Source organism: Pseudopipra pipra, chromosome 19, assembly GCF_036250125.1.
Source record: "Pseudopipra pipra isolate bDixPip1 chromosome 19, bDixPip1.hap1, whole genome shotgun sequence".
In the NCBI taxonomy this organism is placed as follows: domain Eukaryota; kingdom Metazoa; phylum Chordata; class Aves; order Passeriformes; family Pipridae; genus Pseudopipra; species Pseudopipra pipra.
The window spans coordinates 9,162,501-9,185,059 of NC_087567.1; the positions used below are offsets into that span (position 1 = coordinate 9,162,501).

Below are 22,559 nucleotides of genomic sequence, written 5' to 3' on the forward strand. Positions count from 1 at the left end.
GTTTTTAATAAAGGTTTTAACACTCTTTCCATGCACAGAAGCCATGAAAACCTGGATCACCTGGCAATTAACACCAAAGCCCCGGTAACAGACACACCGGCCGGCAAACGCCCCAGGCCAGGGCCGCAAGGTCAAGTGCTGAAACCTTCACCAGGCCGGCCTCTCCCCACCTATTTCACCGAGAAAACGCCCACAGCCGCCTCGGTTCAGGTGACGGAGGCGGAACCGCCCGGGCACCCCCCACACGCACCGCCGCCATTTTACAGCGGCAGCGCCCTCGGAAGCCAGGGGCGCTCCCGGGGCTGATTGGTCCTGCGCAGAGCGCTCAGGGGGCTGCGGCACCGGCCGGAGGGGATCGGGGGGAGTCGCGAGGGGACTGAAAACACCGCCCGCAGAGCGGGACCGGGACAGGAACAGGGAGAGGAACCGGGACCGGGACCACCCCAGGGACCGGGACAGGGACAGCTCCCTCCCGGCATACGTGGCAGGTGGCCCCGCCCCTTCCTGCGCCGCCCTCCCAATCAGCGCGCGGAACGCGGTTTAAATGGCGGGGGCGGGGACCGATGGCCGTTGGTGCCGCCATGGGCAGCGCTGAGGGCACAGGTAGGGCCGCGCTCCGTCGGGACTCCTCGGGGCACTGACCACCGCTCCCCGAGGGCTCCTGAAGGCACCGACTGCCGCTCCCCGGGGCTTGCCGTGTCCCTGTTCGGTCCCTCGCTGCGCGGCCTTGCGGTGGGGCGGATCCCGGTCCCGCGGCGCCGGGGAGCCGCCTCCTCTCTACCTCGTCGCCCCCCAGCTCCTCGCATCACTGGCACTGTTTTATTCAGTCCCTTGCAGCTGTCTTTTCCTTGTGTTGTGGTTTTTAAAGCTCTTTATGTTAACCTCCCCGTCCTCTCCCCGGTGGCGCTTTTAAATTAATAAAGCTGAACAATAAGTCGAGTTTTCCAAGACATCAGCCTGAAGTGTAGGGGATGCTACTTTAACCTTTCATCCATCTGAAATTATTAACATGCTTAAATAAAGTGATGTCTGGAACTGATGGAAGAGTAAATGGATGGAAAAGTAACACTCTCTATGTAAAGAAGAGAAAAAAACTGTACAAGCTAGTCTCTGTTATAGTAACTGTATACTTTTTCCTTCCAAAGATGACTGATCCCTTCTCCAACAATTAAAGTCCTTAATACTTGCTAAAATACCACACTGATTTGCAAAAGCAGCATGGGGGGGGGAATCCAACTCTAAGAGATCACAGGCTAAGGGAGATGGAAGAACTAAAGTCTTTAAGTTGATGTTTGAACTGGGTGACAAGGAAGAAAGCAGAGCATACATGTACCTCAAAGCACTTTGAATCCAGGACTCAAAGTTTTGGGAAAATCAGGCTGTTAATGCACATCTCACTGTACCTCTCAGAGCATGAAGTTGGTGGGACCAGCTCCATGTTCTTGTAATCCCTAAAAAACCAATAAAAGTAATCCTAGAATCTAGCTTTCCTGGGGAATATTTACATTTGCAGTGATATCATTGCCTAAGAGTATTAGAGAACCTGGGCTTGTAAGAGAAGCTCCTGTTTTTCAAGAGAGTACATGTCATTTCTGATTATTAATAAACAGCATATCAAAGCTTCATAAATTCTTCAAGGATTGGAATTCCTGGCTATGAGGCCACATCCAAATTTGTTTTCCATTATATGAAAGAAAAACGTAACCTGCCCAGCCTGGGGTACTTTAGTGCCCTTCAGCTCCCAAGTCCAGTTGTGCTGTGACTGTACTTGTACAATATGTTCAATATTTTGGGTGATTGGAATGGCCTGGCTGAGTTTGACCACCTCTGGTGGAGTCAAAGACATTTACAGGGGCTCCATCTTTAACTAACCATGTCCTTATTTCTGTGTCTTTCAGTTCTGACATTAATATGTTTTACTTCTTAATAGATTGGGTTGATGTTGCCAATGATCTTTTAAGGAGCTGTCACATAAACCTGCACATAAAGCATCTCTCAGAATGTGGTGCTGATGTGTTTGTTCGTCTTTACGAGTCAATCTTAGGAGAAAAAGTACCAGGTAGGAATGATAATTTTAAAATCTTTTTATTTTTGTCGCTGTGTATTCTGTAATGAAAAAAAAAAAAGAAAAAAGTTTGTGTTTCGTATTTATGAAAGATTTCATGTAACCATATGATATTTGGGCTTTTCACCAAGTACAAGGTCCTGAAAAAAATACTAATTTGTAAGCAGAAGTTAGAGTAGTTTAATTAAAGTACCTGCAATAAGCTGGCCACTTGGATAGCCTAAAATCTATTATTTCTTTTTAAATAGATTTCATAGCTACTCCCAGGAGCCAAGAGGATGATGCACATAATGTACAAGCAGTAATAGATTCCCTGGCACTGGACTATTTGCAGGTCAGCTTGTCTCACATCACTGGTAAGTATTTGTTTTAATGAGACAAACACCAGCTGAGTACCTGTGTGGTTTAATTGGAATAATTTACAAGAACCATGTGTTATACAGCATGCTTTCATACTTGCATGAAGGTCTTTGTCCCACAGTGAATGTCATCAGAACACTGAACCCTTGCCTTGGACATCAGGTTATAAATTGAAACAGCAAGCAGAGAATAAATAAGAGGAAAATATCCCTGAATATTTTTCTTGTGCATGGAAGCAGTTATTGCATCAATTAACTTTCACTTAATAGAACTGAAAATATGCAAATTTAGGATGCTAAAAGATACCTTAAGCTTACATGTGTAACCATAAACAAGTGATTGGTTGTCTTCTGAGCTGACACCTTCACAAGAATTCCCAAGCACTCTCCTCCAGAAAACTTGGAGAATTTTTCTTTTGTGAAGTACTAATTATTAATAAGTGCAATTACCTTCTCTTCAGGTGAGAACATTGTGAAAGGAGAGAGGGAATCTATCAAAAACCTCCTTGAAATATTTGATGGTTTGTTAGAGTATCTGACAGAAGCCAGTGAATCTTCTTCTGGCACTGGAGGTGAGCAGACATGTAAACCCAAAGTGTTTCCAATGTAGCAAAGATTTATTTGGTGTTTTTCCTTTATTTATAACCTTGACAATGCAGAAAAGGAGAAAGACAAACTGACTATGAGGGAGGAAATTTCAGTGGCCAAACTGAGTGTTTGCATTCCTTATTTTCATAAACAATAACAAAATAATTTCCCCCAAAACTTGTTAAAAGGCAAGAATTGGAGTACATTATCTTTCTGCTTCATTCTTGTGGCAGAAACCTACTCTAGACAATTCATCCTCTGTTAGCTCCTTTTCAGCCTGTCAGTCAAATGATTTAGGATTAGGATTCAGGGAGGGAAGTGTTGGCTTTAATTGGAACAATGAGCAAATGTCCCTTTTACTTACTGGCAGACAAGTGAGGTGGGTCTTGGGAGTAAACCCAGAGCAGGGGTTATTTTGAGGAAAATTCTGAATGGGAAGAGAAGCTGTTCAGCCCTGCAGAGGCATCTTAGTGCAGCCTGAGCACTGGTCTCCCTATCTTAGGGCTGATAAGAACTGTCACCACTGCCTGTTGCACCCTGTGAGAAAAGGGGAGAGCCCTTGGTGGCTGAGACAATTCCCTCCTGTCCTGTTCCACAGTGGATGGCAGGAAAAGAACAGTAGCAATTTTCAATGCCTGTACTTCTGCTTTTCCCTTCCCTCAGACTGCCACTGCTGTTACCCTGTTAGTGGCTCCAATTTTCTAGCTGTAAGTACAGCACTTAATTCTTTTGAGGAAGAAGGAGGTTTATTTATAATGGGAACAATAGGATATGTGACAGTGCTATAATTTTTCAAAACTCACCATGCAAGTTGTGCCCCTCCCAAGAGGGAGCATTACGTGGCAATTTAGATATTGCCATTGTAATGCTTCATTACTTTAAACTGTTTTAATGATGTTGGAACTTACAGCTCTTAGTTTATAGGTGGAAGTAGTTTTCCTGAAAATAATCACCTCTTGGTTATTAACAGCTGAGGCAAATGTGCTGTCCAGTAATGAAACTCAAACTGCATCTCAAGAGCAGCTGGAAAGCAATGCTGGTCAACTTACAGAACATTCAATACTCTCATCAGCTGAAGGGTAAGAACAGTTCTGAATATTTGCATTGACATAGAGATTGACCATCTCTGTGTACCTGTAGAGAAACTAGTAAGTTTTTAGTAGCGTGGAAACACACTGATTACATATCTCAAATGGAATGTGAGGTAACTCCCCTTTGGTCAGGCAGCAAGAGGGCTAAAATTAGATCCAGAACTTTTCTTGGAAGAGTGCTGATGGCATTTTGTTTCCCTTAAGTTTACTTTACAAACTTTAATCAGTTCTAAACAATTGTATTTTAGTGACACTGAATTTGGTTTGTCTTGGGCACTCCTACCTTGGTTTGTCCTGTGGAAGGAGGGCTCGTGTCCCACACTGTCCCAGCCACTGTCTGGTGTCACAGCTCTTCTGCAGCTCCATCTCGTGGGCTGAAGGGGCAGAGACTTTGAGAGTAAATATTTCATGGCTTTATGTTCCCCTTAGGTCCCAGTCAGAATATTTCATTCTAACCTGTGATACAGATGGCTCAGAATCTACTGGTGAATTGATTAGACTTGGAGACACTGCTCAGTCATTTGCCAGGAGAGAGGAAGGTGAGTTTGGGTGAAAAAACATTTAAGACCACTCTCTAGTAACACTTATAGGCTTTTTTGTTGTTTCTTTTTTTCAAAGTTATTTCTTTCAGGCAAATACTGTTTTAAATTCTTACTTTACCAACCCACAATAAACATATACCTGTAGTTGATCTTGCTGAAGTTAAAATTTCTGAAAGTAAGTATTCCACACACTATTTTTCATGACTCCTGAGCCACATTATTTGGATAAAGATTTGTTGTTTGACTTCTAGTTCAGTTCTGCTCCAAAGGCATTTTGTCTTGTTCAGTAGAATAGGAGAATTCTGAAGACTTGATTTTATTTGATTTATTGCAGTATAAGATTATTTAGGACTGTAAAAAGACTTACTAAAGTTCATTCTCAAAGAAGACTTGTTAGGAGTGTGGGTGCCACTTCAAAGCACTGTGGGTGGCTCTGAAACAAAAAATATGCAGATAACTTGAAGAGAGTTCATTCTTATTTCCTATTTTCCTATAGCAGTAGTCCTATTCTTTTTGGTGGTTAATCTCTTCAAGTAAAGACATAAAGGAATATTATGAATTATGAACATTTCATTGACTGGAATTACAAGTAAGAATTTAACAGACTTATTTTGATCATAGTATGGATTGCTGACACCAAGTAATTAATGTAGCAGACAAGAAAATTGTCCATCTCAAGATGCTTTATAGATCTTAATCTTTTTCAACATCCACTTCTAGAATTTCAGTGTCCTATACTGTTACTGGCAGAAAAGGACAAGAGGGTGGAAGAATCTAAAATCTCAGAGGCTTTTGCAACATTGCCCAGGCAGTTCTCTGAAGGTGAGATTGGAAAGGAAGATGGTGAGTATTGATTGTTCTGACAGCTCATACACCTGATTTTGATTTAGGGGTGTAGGGAACTAAGGTAGTGCAGAGGAGAACTTTAGTAATGGATAGAAACACTTAAAATAAATTCTTTTCAGAAATATGATATTTTAGTGTCCCAGAGCATGCAAAGTTTCATTATCCTGGGGTATTTCTGCTTAGCTGGGATTTGGCTTCAGCCAGGATTTTTTTAATTGTGGCTTGTGATTTTTTTTTCTTTTGTGGTTCAGTAAGAAAAATACTGAAAGTAAAAAGTCCTATGGAATATCCTCACATCCAAAATCATGTTCTTGAGGCATAGAAATGTTACAGTACTGTCCTATGCCATCCAAGATGGCAGCTAACATTACATATTTAGATACTTCCCTTTAAAATTTATAGACAATACACAAAAGCATGTCCTGCTTTCACAGATAACACCTCAAGTTCTTTGTATGTGTCTCTTCAGGATGGATGGAGTCTGTTCATGCTGCTGAGCCTCACAAAGAGGGTTTGAGTGCCAGTGCTACAAAACTGGGGGAGCCCATCCAGCAAGCCATTCCTCTGCTCCCCCCCTTCCAGCCTTCACATCCTGGATGGAGAGATTACCACAGCTCAGACAGACAGGCAGCAGCTTTGGCAAGCAGTCAGGGAGTGAAAATTCCTACTGTAAGGAAAAACCTATCCTTTGATTATTTTTTTTAGTATTTTTTTTAGTAACCAATACTGCTTTCATTTTAAAACCTAGTTCACTTGCAGAATGGGAGTAGTTGGTCTCTGAAGAACACTTCTGAATGTGTCAGAGTTTATCTCAGTTCAAAGAATTTTGGATTGTGGATTCATTCTTCACTAAGTGTCCAGAGAGGAATTTAATTTGAGGGGTGTGCTTATTTTATACACATATACATACACATCCCCATAATCAATGTAACTGCACAGTTGACAATATAGCAAGCAAAATAATTATGGTGATTTTTATCTACTATAAAATCAGCATTGGTTTCCATTTGCAGACAAACCTAATGTATGACCTTCCTGTCAGCACTCTCCTGTGAATTTATAGAACACATGTTGCTTTTTATTTCAGCTTGAAAAGTCACCTACTGAAAAATCTGATGATGTTTCTGGTAGTTCCCTTCTATCAAGAAAGACCCCCGGTGAGAGAAAATTTTGCTTCCTATAGGGGAACTCTTAAGTATCAAACATTGCATTTATTTTTACTGGCACCACAAGAAACATGGTTTTGAAACTACTAGTGCATTGCAGCCACAAGTTCATATTTCTATCTCTGTTTTATAGAGAAACAAAAATAGGTTACTTTTAATCTTTTCCCTGTGCTGGAAAAAAATAATCCATGTCCTCAGTTCAACTCCTTTCTTAGTTAATCCCTTTAAGATGGGCCTGCACTACAGAAATCTCTTCCAGCAGATAACTCCCATGGCTGAGCTTATTCTGAGCAGAGAAACATGGACCAAACAAGCCAGTTTCAACTCTAAGCAAAAAAACCCCATGAACTGCTATTGTAGAAAAGCTTTAGAAGCTGGGTTTTTTCAGGACTCATTTTCTCTGTTGCCTGGGAAACACTGCTTACCTTTCCAGTTTCCATAGCACTGCCATGACACCGAGCTCTGAGGACTCAGAGATTACCAAAAGGAATGTCACAACTGTGTCACCACCGTTGTTTTGTCATTCTCTTCTCTTTGAGTATCTCTTTGAATATCTCTTTGGATGCAAAGGCTGTGGCTCACACCTTGTTTTACCTTGTTCCCCACATCAGAAGGCACAGGGCAGCCTGAAGCATCACCTCACACTTACCTGTCATCTGCTGCAGTGGGATCAGGTGATGCTGAGGACAATGTGATAAAGGTACATGTTGCATCTGTAGTTATGGAAGTTCATTCAGTATTTTTGGATTTCTGCTTAATTCTCCTGGCATCTTGTGGCACTTCTGGGTTTGCTTCAGACCTACTTTAGTCTTGCTTTCCTCAATATACAATCAATGTTGATAGACTATGACTATGTACAGTTTGTAAGTCACATCAGTTCTTAGTTCTTTCTGGAGCTGTTTGCTCCAAAAAGTGCATGAGCCAACACCCAGAGAGTTCTAATTTAACACAACCAACCAGTCACTAGTTATCTTGCCTTTTAATCAAAAATACACAAAACACAAGAGTATAGTCACATCCTTTCTCTGAAGTGTATCAGCATTCTAAATTAGTAGGAATTTTAGGATTTTGGGGTTGTTCAACCTCCAATAAAACTTAGCTTTATTTATTCCCTTATAAAGATCACTGTACTGCCTGGTTATATTGTTTCATTTTATTTTATTGCTTTGGCCTTTGCTTTTCAAAAACTGAATAATGCAAAGCCCACAAATGGATCAGCAGATGCCATTCTGTGCCCATAGAAATGTGTCTGCATAGCAAATTTCTTGCTCTGGAAACACTATTTTTGCCTTCTGCAACCACAAGAGGTACTCACAGACTCCACTTGTTCCTGTAGTTTCAACAGCTTTTACTTCTGCATTGTCTGTTTAAAACATTGTCTCTGTTTGAAACTCGTTTTCCATTGGTGCCTGTGCAAGCCCATGCATGGCAACCCCAAATTACTCCTGCTTGGACAGAGAAGTTACCAGGCAGTACCAAACCAGTGTAACTAAGTGGCACAAGGACACAAATGTTCTCTTTTGGCTCTCTGTGAGTTGCAGCTCAGTCTGTACTCAGTGAAATTCAGCTTATTTCCATTGCCTGGCATCAGTCCCAGGCTAAGGAGGGGTACTCACCACTTAACCTAGACCTTGTTCTGGTCCACTGGCTGAGCTGTAGATGATTCTTGAACTGGTATTTTACATTTTTGCTGCTCTATTGCTTTAAACATTATTTCTCTAAAGCACACTATTTTCAGTCAGGGACCTGGAAATATAGCTATTTTTATATGTCTGTATCCACAGGGTTTGAGATGATTCTATAAAAGCTGTTGTATCATCTCTCTACTCATGTGATCTATAAGATTTTAATAAAATATCAATTTACTACTTTTCCTAGGTTCCTCTAGTACCTGAGCCTTCTACATCTGTGTCCTCTTTAGATGAAAAGTCCTCACTACATGTTGAACAATTAACAGAAATTCCAACACCTGAATCCAGGTACTTGCCTAGAACATCAAGGCAAGTTCAATTTTTTGGTCTTGAACCACACTAGTACTTTAATTTCCATGGCCCTTCAGCCCCACTCTCCTTTTTAAATAAGATCTCTTCTTCCTTGGCTGTGTGACAGTGAAAGATTAATGTTAATAGAAAGATTTCCTGTTTCTCTTGATATATATTCATGTTCTTAAATATAGGCACTTACACATTCAGCTTCTACTTAATCCTATAAAAATGTGCTTATGCAAAAAGTGAATGGGAATTGGGTGAGATAATGCTTACCTTCAAGTTTTTAGTATAGAAATGAAATCTGGTTTGTTTTTTTTTTTAGCAGATATGAAAATTCTACCACAGATTCATTTGGAGATTCCCTTTCCCAGGGACCAGCACAGAAGAAGCTTCCTCAGCAAGAGCTTCATGAAGCATCAGAAAATCTGTCTCGCAGGCTCAACGAACTGGATTTAGTAAGTGAAATCTCTTTGTTGGGCTGAGCAGCCTGGCTTTAGTCATGACAGTGGAGAGAACAAGAATATAAATTTAACATGGATGAAATGAAAATCCACAGCTAACTCTGGCTTTAGTTCATTCAAAATTTAGAACTGTCTGTTGAACCTGACCCCCCTCAAAAAAACATGTATCCCTTAGATGTTAAAGAGAGCTTTGGGTGAGTGCAGCAGAGAAGAGCTGACAGATGAAGACAACCTGTCCCAGCACAGTGACAGTGTCATGGACTATGGCCACAGGACAGCTGGGAGAGGTAACCATTCTGATGCCAGTTAAGTATTGGGGTGGAAAAGAATATAAAAAACCCCTTTCCATGTAAAGCTGATACACTGAATTACTCAGAGTTGATTACTAAGTTTTGTATTGTTTGTTCACTTATATTTTGTCTCTGATCCAAACCCGAGCAACAGTAACAGAATTACAACCAAGTTCCTATTTAACACTTAAATAGCTTTGGTAAAACTGTACCAAAAACACAAGGCAAACACAGCTGCAGTAAAAAACATACACCAAGTGGGGGGAGGGACAGAATACAAGCTCCCAGGACTGTGGTTCTGAAATGAGGGCCTGGTCACAATTACACCTCACCGGTTTTTTTGTCTCAAATTAGCTCCAAGGTACCCAAACAGGCCTCGATCCCTTTCTCCACCCTCACATTTATATCAGCACCAGGAAGATAAACTTTGTGGTAATGAACATATAAAGACAATCCGCTGCCAGCTGCAAAAAGAAAGGGACGAAAGAACAAGGAAAGCAAAGGTAATTTTTAGGTTAGACTTTCTGGTAATTCTGGTAATATGCTAAACCCATGAAAAATGCTCTTACCTGATGGAGAATCTGGCCCCTTTAGTAATCATATGCTGTTGTATCTGTACCTGCTGAGGAAGAGACTTTAAATCCCAAATTTTGCAAAAAAAGAGAGTTTAAAGTGGAAGAAGCTCCTTTGACCCATGCAGCACACAAGTTAATGAGCTGGTTGTATGGACTGATTATTTCCTCTGACAAGTCCTTCTATTTTTATTTTCTAGGTGGTCAATAAAGCTTATGAAAATGAACTAAGGATTTATGAAGCCAAGGAGAGGCTTAAACTTTGCAAGCTCAGAGAAGTCCTCAGGGAAATTGTAGGTGATGCACTGTGGGGATTGTTGGTTGTGTTTTGTTTGGTTGGTTTTTCCCTTTCAAATCTGCCTGGATGATCTGTGCAGGCACTTTTGGGTACAAAAACCCCTTGTAACTTGTCACAGTTACAGCACTGTGTACTACTGAAGTAGTGACTTAGCAGTGTTAAGTGCTGCAGAAGAGCTGAGGTTATGCAACAATATTTAACCTCTATTTGAACCCTGACCTGCATTTGGTGAATTCTGGCCTTCTGGAGAACCCAGTGCAATATGTCCAAGTTCTCACTCTAAAGTTTCAAAGACATTTAAGCTCTGATGGCCAAACTGTGTTCTATCAGTCTTTCCCTTCTCATACCTGTTCTCCATCTGTTTTACATCTGCTCCTAAGGAACAAGAATACAAAGAAAACATCTTTAAAGAACCTCCAAAAGTGTCTCAGCCAGTGAAAGTTTATTCTAGAAAAACCACACCTCGGATTCCCAAATACAGCCAGTGGATTCCAAAACGAGGGGCCATGAAGCCAAAGCAAGCAGATCCAAGTAAGAACTGCAAAACTATACTTGGTGGAAAACTGGCATCTTTTGAAAGCATGTGTTGAACTCCAAGAATAAAGGCACCAGTCCAACATATACCAGGCAGCTGCAGCATTTTCCCCTTCTTCTGACCTCTATATGTCTGGATTTTTGTTAGGGAAGATAATGCTCTAAGTTAATGTAAGCCATCAATGCACAATCAAACTGTGACCCATTTGCTACTTCCTTAAAATCCTTTGGATTATTTTCAGGGCTTGTTTCCATTACTGCTACTCCTGTGCTTGTTCCACTACAGTCTGAGCTCTCCTCCTTTTCTTTTTCTGAGCATGTATCAGATTTAAAATTGGGCCTTTGGCTTGAGCTGAGCCACGTGCAGGTAACAGGGGAGGATCTGTCAGGACCCTGCCATTGTGCTGTTAATGCTGCCACTGGTTTTGCTGGGCAGGTGATGCTCCAAGAACAGCCAGGATGCAAATCCCAGGCTCAGTTTTGGTAACCAGCACTGTGTGTGCTTATGGATCCCCTACATGCCTGGGTGTTGCTCAGCTACACTGCCTGATTTTTTTTCTAGTTTTTAAAGGGCATGTACTTGGTAAATACCCTTTTGTTTCATCTCCCCATCATCTTTTCCTGCCAGAAAGATCAAAGATGTACTGGGAATGAGCTGGTTGCAAACCAGTTTATTTTGCACTTGTTTACTTGACCTGGATCTGTCATTACTCCTGTGGTGTTGGCATTATTTTAAGTTGCTGCAACCAGAGAGAGAGGGACAGCTAAAGAAATCACTGATTAGTAATGGTCAGAACCAGATGAAGAAAGAGGGGGATACATGTCTTAAATGTATGTGGTGGTGGGAAGGAAATAACACCTGAGCTCTAAAAGCAATTCTTCAGAAAAAACAACAAAAGGTTGGGATTAGTCTCTGCTGCTGGATGATGTTATGTCCTGCTGGGTTCAGCCTGACACTGTAACAGCAGGAGGGTATTTTATAGAGAATTGAATATAAAATATTTCATAACTTAGTCTGGACAAATTTACCACTAAATGTATTCTGCAGGAATTTATTGCTTGCATCTGTCTTTACCTTACAGTGATGATAAGGGACAATGACCTCCTGGTGAAGCTGCTGGAAGAGTTTCCCTCCCTGCACATTTCCCACCGCACCCTGAATAAAATGTGGGAGCGGCAGCTCGCACAGACAGAGCACCTGCAGGCAGCTCCTGGCAGACCTAGACCCAAACTCCTAAATGAAGTGAGTGTTCTCCTTTTACCTGCTGAGTGTCAGCAGAGAAATCCTGACACAACATCAGCAGCCATGTGCAGCACAGACAGGGCACCTGCACACCGTGAAAGGCTGGATGTCTGAGCTGGGTTAAACAGGGATGTACAAATTTAGAGACATGGATTCAACTTATCAGCCACTGGAATATAATGGTCCTTTTTTATCCTTGTTTCTCTAGCCTGGGGTTGCTATTGCCTTTCTAAAAGCACTTTGTGGTTTCAAGTGCTAGTTCTGAACAATCTTAGTTTAAAGGTTAGTTGTGAGATACAAAAGTTGATTTACTTCTACAAGGTAACTCTCAGCATAAAGACCAAAACACAGCAGAGGGGCAATGTTTAAACCTCCAGTATACAACAGCTTGTCCTGCAGAATGATGGAAGTAATCAGCTTTTTTTTTAAACCTCCAGGTTCAACAAGCCCTGAGGAAGCAACAGCTTCTTGCTGCAATTATTAAAAAAGATCAAGAGCACAGCAAGAGACTGGTATGTTCTTTGGAGGGTATTTGTTACATAATACATTCATGGTGAGCTACCTAGAATGCATATTCCTTGGTCAGGAAAGTGGCTTTTTATCTTATGACAGTTTTATGCCTTTTGAGTAGCTGTGGTCTCAAATGCCATGTGATGTTTGTTGTGTGGCTACTGGGGTCATGGGAATGGACTATTATTTTTATTACAGTGCATTGTTGCTTTAAAAGGTCAAATTCTAGAACTGTGCAAGGAAGAGAACCTTCAGGCTCTGAGTGTTGCAGCTCCCACGGCAGCACTGACTCCAAAATTCTGTAGTGCCTCTACTGTGCTACACCAGTGGTGACTAAAGCTTTAAACCACAACTGCAGTGTAAAACTGGGGTGTGGGGAAGAACCCTAATTAATTAGCAATGGTTAAAAAAGCAATACCTTTTGGCAGTTTGGTCTTACAGCTGCTTGTTCTCCTTTTAGCACGAATTCAAGACCCGCATCTCCCGCCAGCTCTGGGCTCAGAACAAAGTGACAGAGAAACGGCAGCAAGTGGCTCGAGCCAGGAGATACTATGAGGATTACAGGGTGCAGCTGAGGGCCAAGCTGATGAGAGCCAGGACACGGGAGGAGAAGGTGAGGACAAGATTCCTGCTCTGCAATTCCTTTGTGTTTGCACCCCAGTGCTGAGCACCCTTCGTCCGGTAGCTCAACTAATCCTACAAGTAGAGAGCAAGTGAAGTGACCAGAGCAGAGCCAGGATTAAGTGGTTGGTCAGTCACTGATGACACAGTTCCTTCTCTGGAAACATGGATACAGTGTAGGGCAAATCCCTGTGGAATAAGAAAAGCTTCTTCAGGTTAAAAGGAGAGGAAGGTGAAGTATTAGTATGGAAAAACAGGGCTGGTAACGTGAGAAATTGGGGAAATGAGTTTTCAGAAATAGTAGGATTAAGAAGTTGTTCCTATAGTTACTATCCAAAGAAAACAATCTAAATCTTCAGTTAAGATGATGATCAAAGCAACTTTGTTATTCAGCTGTGTTTGTTAAACAAAGTGGACTTTGTGACAGATATGATCTCTAATTAGGGCTGGACATCAGGGACAAGGAAAGCAAGGAGAGCTGTTAGACTTTGCAAGAGCAGATACAAAACTGTCACCTTTTAAAATAAAAGATTAGAAGCTTAGTGCATAATCCACTGTTAGTGATTTGGGAACTGTTTGCCTCAAGCTGTGAGCTACAGCTGGTAAGTGTTCTTGTGTAGAAATGGAAAGCCTGAGTCCAGACTGGATTTCCTGCTGCTGGAAATCTGGATGAAGGTCCTGAAATTAGACTCAGGATGCAGGGTGGGCTGTAAATCACAGTGCATGTTCAAAGGCCCTGGCTTGTGCTGTCGGGTCATATGACTAACCTGACACAAAAAAATGATTTTATCTCCCAGAATTTCAGCTAAATGAGTAATACAAACCCAGCTCAGCTGTATCTGCACCACCATTCCCAGCTGCACAACTGGACTTTTTCCTGGGCAGTGGCCTGTCCTCCTGTGATCACCATTCCAGCAGGAGATGCAGCAGCTGAAAAATGTAACTGTATACTTACAGGTTTCTGGGAAAGTTTCAGGTTTGCTTTTCTTAATTGCTGGCAGATATTTAAAAACTTGTTTGAAGAAGGCTTAGAAATTCAGAAGCAAAGACTGAGGGACCTGAGAGCATACGCTCAGGAGAAGCGTGATGAGCAACGGAGGGAACACCAGAACGAGCTGGAGTCCATGGAGAACTACTACAAGGGTCAGGTAAAGCTTGATCTGCCTCAGGCAGCTCATATTTTTACATTAGAAGTCTTTCTTTTCTTTAATTGGTTCAACTCACATGTCTTATGCTTAGTTTGCCATGCTAGCAGAAGCTATATCTCAAGAATTCCAAAAAATCCAAACCAGGGAGAAAGCACAAGCACAGGTAAGTCTTCTCAATTTTGTCTCGTTGTGTTTTCTTTTTACATGCTGTGGCTAATGTCAGGGGTTTTTTTATAGATGCTACAGAAATCAAAAAGAGAACTAAGATCAAAGATGGAAAAGGAAATACAGCAACTGCAAGCAGCAATCATGCACAATGATGATGACACCTTTTTTCAAGAACTAGAAGCAGACAGACTGAGGTCTAGACTTCAGATGGCTTCCTTCCAGTACAGCCAAGGCCATTTCTTTTAAGACTTAGGTAAATGTCACTGGCTAAGGTGATGAAACTCTTTGAGAGCTGCTGTAATGGGAAGATGATGTGTGGCTGTTTTTTTCTCCAGAACATTTGGTCTGTCATTTTGACCTGTCGGGGGTGTAGCTGCTGGGAACTGGGATCCCCACAGCACTTTTATGGTCACCAATAAAGTTTTTGAAGTACTTTCTACCTTCTTAGCAAGGCTGGGATAATGTTGAGCTCTACCCAAAGGCAGAGGGATGGAGTCAGAGTGCTTTATCCTGGTGGAACAGTTGGATGCTGAGCCTCCTCTGCACCTGTGCTGGGGCTGTTGTTGCTAAGCCACACTAACACCATTAGCCAGAAGTTACTGGATTGGAAAGCTCACAAAGAACAAGAAGATCTTTAAAAGAACATCAGAGGTTCAAGTTTCCTGTGAAAGGCCAAGTTAGAGAATGGCTGCAGTAAACCTGACATAAAAAGATCAGGAATTCAGATACACTAAGTGAGGGAGGACTGACTCTTATTCCATTACTTCTTCCATTCAATACTGTGTTTGCAGTGTTGGTGTTGCTGGCCTGCACAAAATAAAGGCACATAAAATACTCCCCCCGTGCTACAAATGCATTGGGAAAAGCAGTTTGAAATAGAAAACAATGAAGATTCTTCTAAAGCAGTAAAAGATGAGCTTCTGCAAGAGCTGAACCCTGGAAAGGAGCTGTGGCCATTACTGATACAGTCTCCTCTGCCTGACAAAATTTAAACTTTTAAGTAGTTTATCTTGGTAATGAGGATGTACTAAAGTTTAATTTTAAACACGAGAGCTCTTGCTTAAAACTGCTGTGTGAGAAGTGACAGAGATATAGTTATTAATTGCATTATACTCACAATATTTGAAGGTTGCCATGAGGTGGTGTCTGATGGAACTGACAACACACTCAGGGAATTCAGACTCGTGCACTGAAAGGAAAAAGAACTAAACAGGAAAAAAAAAGACCTCAGCAGCTGGAGAAGCTTCTTTTACAGATTAAACACACCAGCCAGCAGTTAGAGCATGAGATACTTCACCTCAAAAATACAGACCCAAAAAACACACAACAAAACCCAGAAACACAAACCCTGCCTTTTACAACCCTTTCCAGGGAGTTGCTTTAAGCCTGGCTGACATGAAGTCTCTAAGGGACAACACTTACCAGCTAAGCTGATGAAATTTAGCAAGTATTTACCAAATTTACCTTTTTTTTCCCCTGAAGGAAGGTGGTTTAGCTTTGCTGAGTTTTGAGAGGAGCCATCTGTTCACCAATGCCAAGATAATGCCAGGACATGAGAGCCAGAAGTGAGACCTCTTGTGCTTGACTAGAATGTTCTTGTTCTAGTCTAGAACATTCTTGTTCTTGAAGAGAGTCCTTTCTGTAGGTACCAGCACACAGAATGACACCAAGTTTTACATGTTTTCTCCTGAAACAAAGTCGAGTTACTTAAAAATGACATTTTACATTTTAAAGATTTAATGAATAAAAACTCCAAACTTTTAAAACCATTGATGCTGTGACAGTGCAAACAGCATACAATTTATTGCTCAACTTCTGCATGGGTACATACATTAAGTACTTAAAAACCATTTTATACAGATTTTGTTTGTTGTTGTTGTTAAAGCTCATGTAACAGCTGGGTGAAAATACAATGATACCAACGCTAAAACACTCGGTAATAAATACATTGGAAATGATAAACTAAGAACTGTCAGTTTGTGGAGGAGTAATTACACTTGGATAAACTAATTACAACTACAGACAAAGCTCTGAGGATGTGGTAGAGCCAGGACTTACTACATAGTGTAAAGTACAACCAGTGGCACCTGGTAATGGTGTGGTGCTGTTTCAAACCCAAAGCCATCAGAACATGCTACATCCAGCTGGAGGATGACAGAGAAGCAAAGCTTTGACTTCCATCAATGCAGCCAGTTCAAATGCACCAGAAGTTCAATACAGATGTAGTGTTGGAGACCAGCAATTTAAAAAAAAAAAAAAAAAAGTGTGCTCTGGACTTTAGTACAACACAAAAAATTTTGGTACAAATAAATCAGTTTAGGGAAACTGAAACTATGTGCAAAAAAAAAAAATTAGAATACATACTGTACAAAGCACCATTACAAAACTCTTTACACCGAGAAATTAAATCCTCTGAAACTCAACTGTGTATATTTGAAATCTACAAAAGTCACTGTTCATAATTAAACATTCATCATGAAAAGCAACAGCATAAAACCATGATGTGACATCTCTCTAAAACAACTAAGACTGGATAAAGTAAAACCCAGTAAGAGGGACACATTGAAATAAATATTCACATTAATCATGGGGTGAAAGTCCAAGGTTAAAATGCAATATTAGGCTTAGCACCTTTTTTGAGGGGAAAGTAGCTGACGTGATCTTAAAACAAAATTTTGCAAAGGAATCAACCCTTTACCATTTTCAGATGAACATCTGACTGGGTGATGAGGTGCTTTAGTTAAAGCTCTCAGACTTTATGAAGGTAGAAAGGCACTCAAAATACTTGGTATATTCATCCTCATCTGTCAGCTATGGAAAGTCCAATGTAGATTTGTCTAGCTTTGCCTATAATATATTAAATTTAAAATATTTATCTGCGGCAGTTAAAAAAAAATTTCTCTGTGCCATAAGAAAACGTTTGGTAGAAAAACAGATGTACTGCTAAGGCTGCTGTGAAAATGAACGTAACCATCGGCTGGTCTCGGGTCTGTGTTCTGCAGAGCTCATCTCCTCCCTCCTCAAAAATGCTTTCATGACATCAGGGTGGCCATAACTGTGTTCAATAAATCCACCAGGCTCAGGGGCCAACAGGGAGCAGAATCCTGGGAGGGGTCAGGAGACAGGGCAGGGACAGAGCAGGGCTGAGCTGTCTGGCACAAATCCCCTGAGTCACCTCACAGGGCCCTGACTTCTCCCAAAAGCTGGAGCAAACCAGATCTTACATCTGCCATAATGTCTCTCTGACCAGGGAGCAGCAAGAGCAGGGGAAAATAAAAACAAAACTCACTTCTACAACACTGGAGTGTCCTGTGAAGGGGAGTCACAGGAACCTGTGTCTGTAAAATGCCTGTGAATCCATCGCACCCCAGCACGTGCAGGGGGTGAGCAGAGGCTCTGGGAGGGTCTGGAGCTTGTTCCCAACCACAGGCAGAGTTGTGAGCGAGGAACACACAGGGCAACAACCACCTGCTTTGCTCTCCCAGGCCCCTGGACTGACACAGCAGCAGCTTCTCTGGTACCAGAATTACCTGGAAGTCGTGAATTAGGGAGCCCAACGTGGATGCAAAAACACCACCAGCCCTTCAACAGGAGTGCAAGAGTCCCTTGACATTAAAAAAAAGGTTCTGATCTATCTCAAACCTGGCTGTCAAACCAAGTCTCTTGGCTTTCTGTTCACATCCCTAAGTAGCCTCACCCTGCAGCCAGCCCGGAATGGGAAACAAGTCCCTCAGAACAACCCTGCCAGCAACAGCTGTACAAAAAAAAATAATCCAACGAACATGTGGCTTTGGCTCACCAGATTCTCACCACAAGTCTACAAAAGCAGTCCCTTGCCCACTATTCTAATACACAACATCCAGCAGTAGTGCACTCACTGTGGCAGTCAGACTTGGCAGAACAAAACTGAGCTCAAGCTCCACAGAACAAACAGAAAATGAGCTGGTTCACTGTGACTTCCACTGCAAACATGGAACAGCTGCTTCCATCCCATCCCTTCAGCATTTCCAACACCTCTGACTTTCTTCTCATTGGCCGTGTAAAAATAGTGCAGGTTTGGTGATGAATTGTAACCTGAGTTACGAAACCACAACGCTGATTGGGAAAAAACCTCTACTTATCCCAAATATCCTCATGGCTGAGAGGAGAATGGCACCATCTCTTGAGCAGCCTCCTTTATCCACACACCACGAGCAGGTCAGACAGATCTTAACTGAGAATTTCCAAACTAACATCAAAGTTCAGTTCCCTCTACTGGTAGTGCATTTTATTCCCCTTTGAAGAGATCAACCCATGTTATAATTCATATATATACTTACTTCCATCCCTACAATCAATAAATTATGTGCTCTTACAACCCCATTTCCAAAGCACATTACACGTATTTCAGTCAATACACCATTTTTCCTTAGTTGTAACTTAAACCCACGTGTCATGAGCAGCTGGACAAAGATTACAACATGTTTTACCTGATAAATCTTTAGCATCAACAAATACAGAACATGATTTGGCTGCATTCAAACAAACTTTGGTTGACTGGACAGGGTGGGTTCTGAAAGGAACTGCCCAGAGGCTTCTGCTGGCAAAGCCCAGCAGCTCTTCAAGAGCTGAAAAATGCAGTGTTTCAATTTAAAGTCAAAAGCAACGAAAAATACTCTTGACAGACTCATTAGAAAAAAGGCTGGTTTTAAAAAAAATCCAAACATCTACTGTTCATTAAAAAAGGTTATTCCACATGTTAACACCAGGACTGTACAAACACAGTCTGTGTCACTCCCACTAGAAATTCTGCTGGAGGAATCTGACAAGTGATATAAATAGGACCCCAAAACGTTCAGAATTCATGCTTGAAAAATATAAAAAACCCCCTTGTGGCAACATTTACCTTGAATTTACATTGCAGAATATAATGTTTTACTATAAGAAAATGCAGTTAACATGTAAGTGGCTTTAATTAAAAAGGTTAATGATTCTTTCAGCCAATTTTATGCAAAGTTAGAATAATCCAAAATATTTTTTTTTCCAAAAATAGCAGGTATAGATGCTGTTCAGTATCATACATTTAAAACAGGCTGAAACGTGACTTGTACCGACTGCTGAAGTTGTGTCTTGGTATCTGAGAATAGAAATCAGGTAGGCAAATATAATAGATTACCTCTTACAAAAATAGTAGTAGTCTTTAAGTATAGAATACTGCTTAACTGTTGAAATGTAGGAAAAGTCAGCATTCTGTATGTTCAAGATATTAGTTTTTAATAGCAGCTGAATGATCCTATGGCAGGAACCACAGAACCCATTTTCTTGAAATAAAAAATAATAATAAAAAAAAATTAAAAAAAAAAAATCCAAGGTTGTCCTTTCCCTCCCAGTGTCCTAGTGTAGAAAAGGGAAAGTTTCCTGTATTTCAAGCATTTCTTGAGTCTTGGCTGAGGGAAGGAAGGGCTGTCTGGCTGACAGGAGTATAAATAGAGTCTGGGAGAGGCTGGGAAGGGTCATTCCACAGCGAAGCCACAGGTCTCCTCGATGGCCGTGAGCAGCTTCTCGTAGAGCTTCTCGTAGCTCTCGTACGGGGGAATGTCGATCCTGTTGAAGCTGAGGGGGGAACAGAGAGGATTCAGCTGCCTGAGCTCCAAAAACCACCTGCAAAGGTCTGTCCCACCTCATCTAACTGCAAACAGGGGCAGCAGGGCCGAGCGAGGCCAACGCGCCTCCAGCTCAACGCCAGCAAGTCGAGTTTTCTCTGCTGCCTAAGGGACAGTTTATGTCACAAAAGGAGGGGATGACAAAGGGAAAAAGAACTAAGACTGCTCAAAATAAACAGACAGCAGATTGGTCTGAATCTACTGATCACAAGAGAGACCTGACAAAGCCTTACCAGGTATGAGCTTTCGGCAAATTGTTAGTGCTGGCATCGATCTGGTGGATTGTGAAGAGTCGTGGGCCTGCAGCACCTGGAATGCAGGAGAGGAGATCTCACTACTGGGAGGCACAACATGAAATGTCTTTGTGGCACTGCAGCAATAAGAAAGGAACTAGAACACTGAGAGAAGCTCTGCACAAAGAAAGGTGAAACCATAAACAGGCAGGAAAACTCCAAACAAACTCCCTCAGTGGTGTGGGACACTCTCCCTTCTGCCCAGACAGCCCTGCAGTTATTTAAACCATGGAAAGATAAAGAACAAAGCACTGATAAGAAGAATAAATCAAATGTTTCACACTGTGCAATGCACAATTCTAAGTTTTTAATTTAACTTCTCTCACTCTTCGTAGACAACAACTTGCACAGCTGTACCTGTCCCTGGTTTACAAGAGGTCTTGAATATCACCCAATTCCACTGAAATTCCATAGAGGAGCCACAACACCAATTCCTCATAATTTTGTTAAATTTATCTGACTATTAGAGATCCCTTTAATCTCTCTGCTAAAGAAAGAAGACTGCAGCACAGCAATCCTTCACACTTGGTGTGCACTGGAGATGCCACAAAGGACAGGAGAGGTTACAAATGCCCCAACCTGAGCAGAACAGGAATCCTGGCCCGAGCAGACAGACATTAAAAATACAATTCACAGGGTCTGTGTTTCTCATGGGGACTCTGCTGTTAAATAAGAGTCTGAGCTTGTGTTGTGTGACTGCGTTTCAGCCTAAAAGAAGACTGGTGGTATTATCTGGTCTGTTAGAAGCAGGAGGTGTTATCTGGTCCCAAAGCTGTGCAGGTGATGAGGGCTTGTAGAAGTCAGGAATTAAAACCCAGGCTTGTGGAACAAACCCAAGGAGAACCCCTGTAAGATCTCAGCTGCTCAGACCTCCTGCCAGAGAAGGAAGCGCAGAACTGAAACAAAAGAGCCATTTACACCTGAATAATAAGGTAACAGAAAGACACCCAAAAAAGGACTGTTTGTGATTGTAATCAGACCATTAAAATCGCTCTGAAAAAGCGCCGTTTCCAGCCGTGCCCGGTGTTACCTTGCAGTGCCTTGAAGCCCTGCAGGGGCACTCGGGAGGAGCCGGTCACGAACTGGAGCAGCCTCGCCCTTCTCTCCTCGTCGAAGAGCTCCACAGCTTTCCAGAACCATTTCACGATGTTGCTGTCTGGGGTACAGTGTTTTAACCTGGTATTTGCCTTCCAGTCATTAACATCAATTTTTCCCAGTCCGCAAATGATGAGCTGTAAATTTTAAAAGAGAATTATTAAGAGTATTTCATCACTGAGCAGTATAAAAATGGGTTGGGAGGCAGCCAAATGATGAAGAACTGATTGGGAAAAGCTGGCAGATTTTATACCAGCAAACCTCTCACTCATCTTAAGGATGCAGAAATATAACTTTTTTGGTTTTGTTTTTGTTTTTTAATTTTACCTTTGTACATAAACTATTTTTGAAACTGCCCCAATTCAAATTAAAAAAAAAAAAACTAACAACCCAAACAGCCATTTCAAGCTTAAACATAAGTGCCTTGGCCTGTCAGTTTAATAACAGAAGCACAGATTCTACCCCTGAATGAAAATGCAGGAATAATTCATATTTGAACTCAGTATTTCTTTCTGGAGTGTAGCTCAGGGTGTAGTTTGGCTGGTGCCACTCTGGATCCCCAAAGGAATCTTGTTCCTGTGACAGCACACACGTGACACAGATCAGCCTTTCCTGACAGAGCCTTCAGAGCTCCTGGAGATCCACAGTGGATCAGGTTAAACTCAGCAGGGATGTGATTATAATTCTGAAGACATTTGCTTGTGACTAAGGACATTGGCCCTTCCCCTTTCTTATTCTGCAGCTGCAAAATGATTCTGGGTTAGGGGCATGGCTGGCTCACTGCTGGGAATGAGAATATTTGGGATAAAGGAGGAGCAATCACCCACATCCAGGGAACAGAAGCACGAGTGAATAATTTACCTGTGGCCACTTTACATGGCAAAACCCTCAGCTCCACAGCTGGCAGACTGTAATGAGATTCCAGTTTAAAGCAAGCTTGGGATCTGTGGATTTGCCTTCAAAGGATATTGTTTAGATGCCAATCCTGATGTTTTGAAGCACATTTGTCTGTGACAGCACCTTTCCTTCTGCTGGATTT

At 41.7% G+C, this 22,559-nt stretch overlaps 2 protein-coding genes across 7 annotated transcripts in view; one reads left to right on the forward strand and one right to left on the reverse strand.

Annotated features, from left to right (window-relative positions):
* Positions 1–285: 285 nt before the first annotated feature.
* Positions 286–19,834, forward strand: CEP95 (centrosomal protein 95). 3 transcript variants are annotated; one of them, XM_064676374.1, is made up of 23 exons: positions 286–603; positions 1,931–2,059; positions 2,314–2,421; positions 2,886–2,996; positions 3,983–4,091; positions 4,533–4,642; positions 5,366–5,488; positions 5,961–6,160; positions 6,579–6,648; positions 7,269–7,357; positions 8,536–8,657; positions 8,971–9,100; positions 9,282–9,393; positions 9,751–9,899; positions 10,169–10,261; positions 10,647–10,797; positions 11,883–12,043; positions 12,481–12,555; positions 13,014–13,166; positions 14,176–14,322; positions 14,414–14,485; positions 14,560–14,743; positions 15,973–19,834. In XM_064676374.1, exons 1-22 carry the CDS (start codon positions 564–566, stop codon positions 14,734–14,736), a joined length of 2,631 nt encoding a protein of 876 aa, XP_064532444.1. In that variant the 5' UTR covers positions 286–563; the 3' UTR covers positions 14,737–14,743; positions 15,973–19,834. The 3 variants fall into 3 exon arrangements, with proteins under 3 accessions (XP_064532444.1, XP_064532443.1, XP_064532445.1); XM_064676373.1 differs by lacking the exon at positions 15,973–19,834 and having other exon boundaries at positions 14,560–14,929; XM_064676375.1 differs by lacking the exon at positions 15,973–19,834 and having other exon boundaries at positions 287–603; positions 5,366–5,467; positions 14,560–14,929.
* Positions 16,249–22,559, reverse strand: part of SMURF2 (SMAD specific E3 ubiquitin protein ligase 2) — a 58,059-nt gene continuing 51,748 nt past the window's right edge. For all 4 annotated transcript variants that reach the window (XM_064676376.1, XM_064676377.1, XM_064676379.1 and 1 more), the window contains 3 exons: positions 21,456–21,657; positions 20,366–20,441; positions 16,249–20,082 (listed from right to left, as the gene is read on the reverse strand). In XM_064676376.1, the coding sequence (XP_064532446.1) occupies positions 19,983–20,082; positions 20,366–20,441; positions 21,456–21,657 (378 nt within the window). In that variant the 3' untranslated portion in view covers positions 16,249–19,982. The remainder of the gene's footprint in view (positions 20,083–20,365; positions 20,442–21,455; positions 21,658–22,559) is intronic.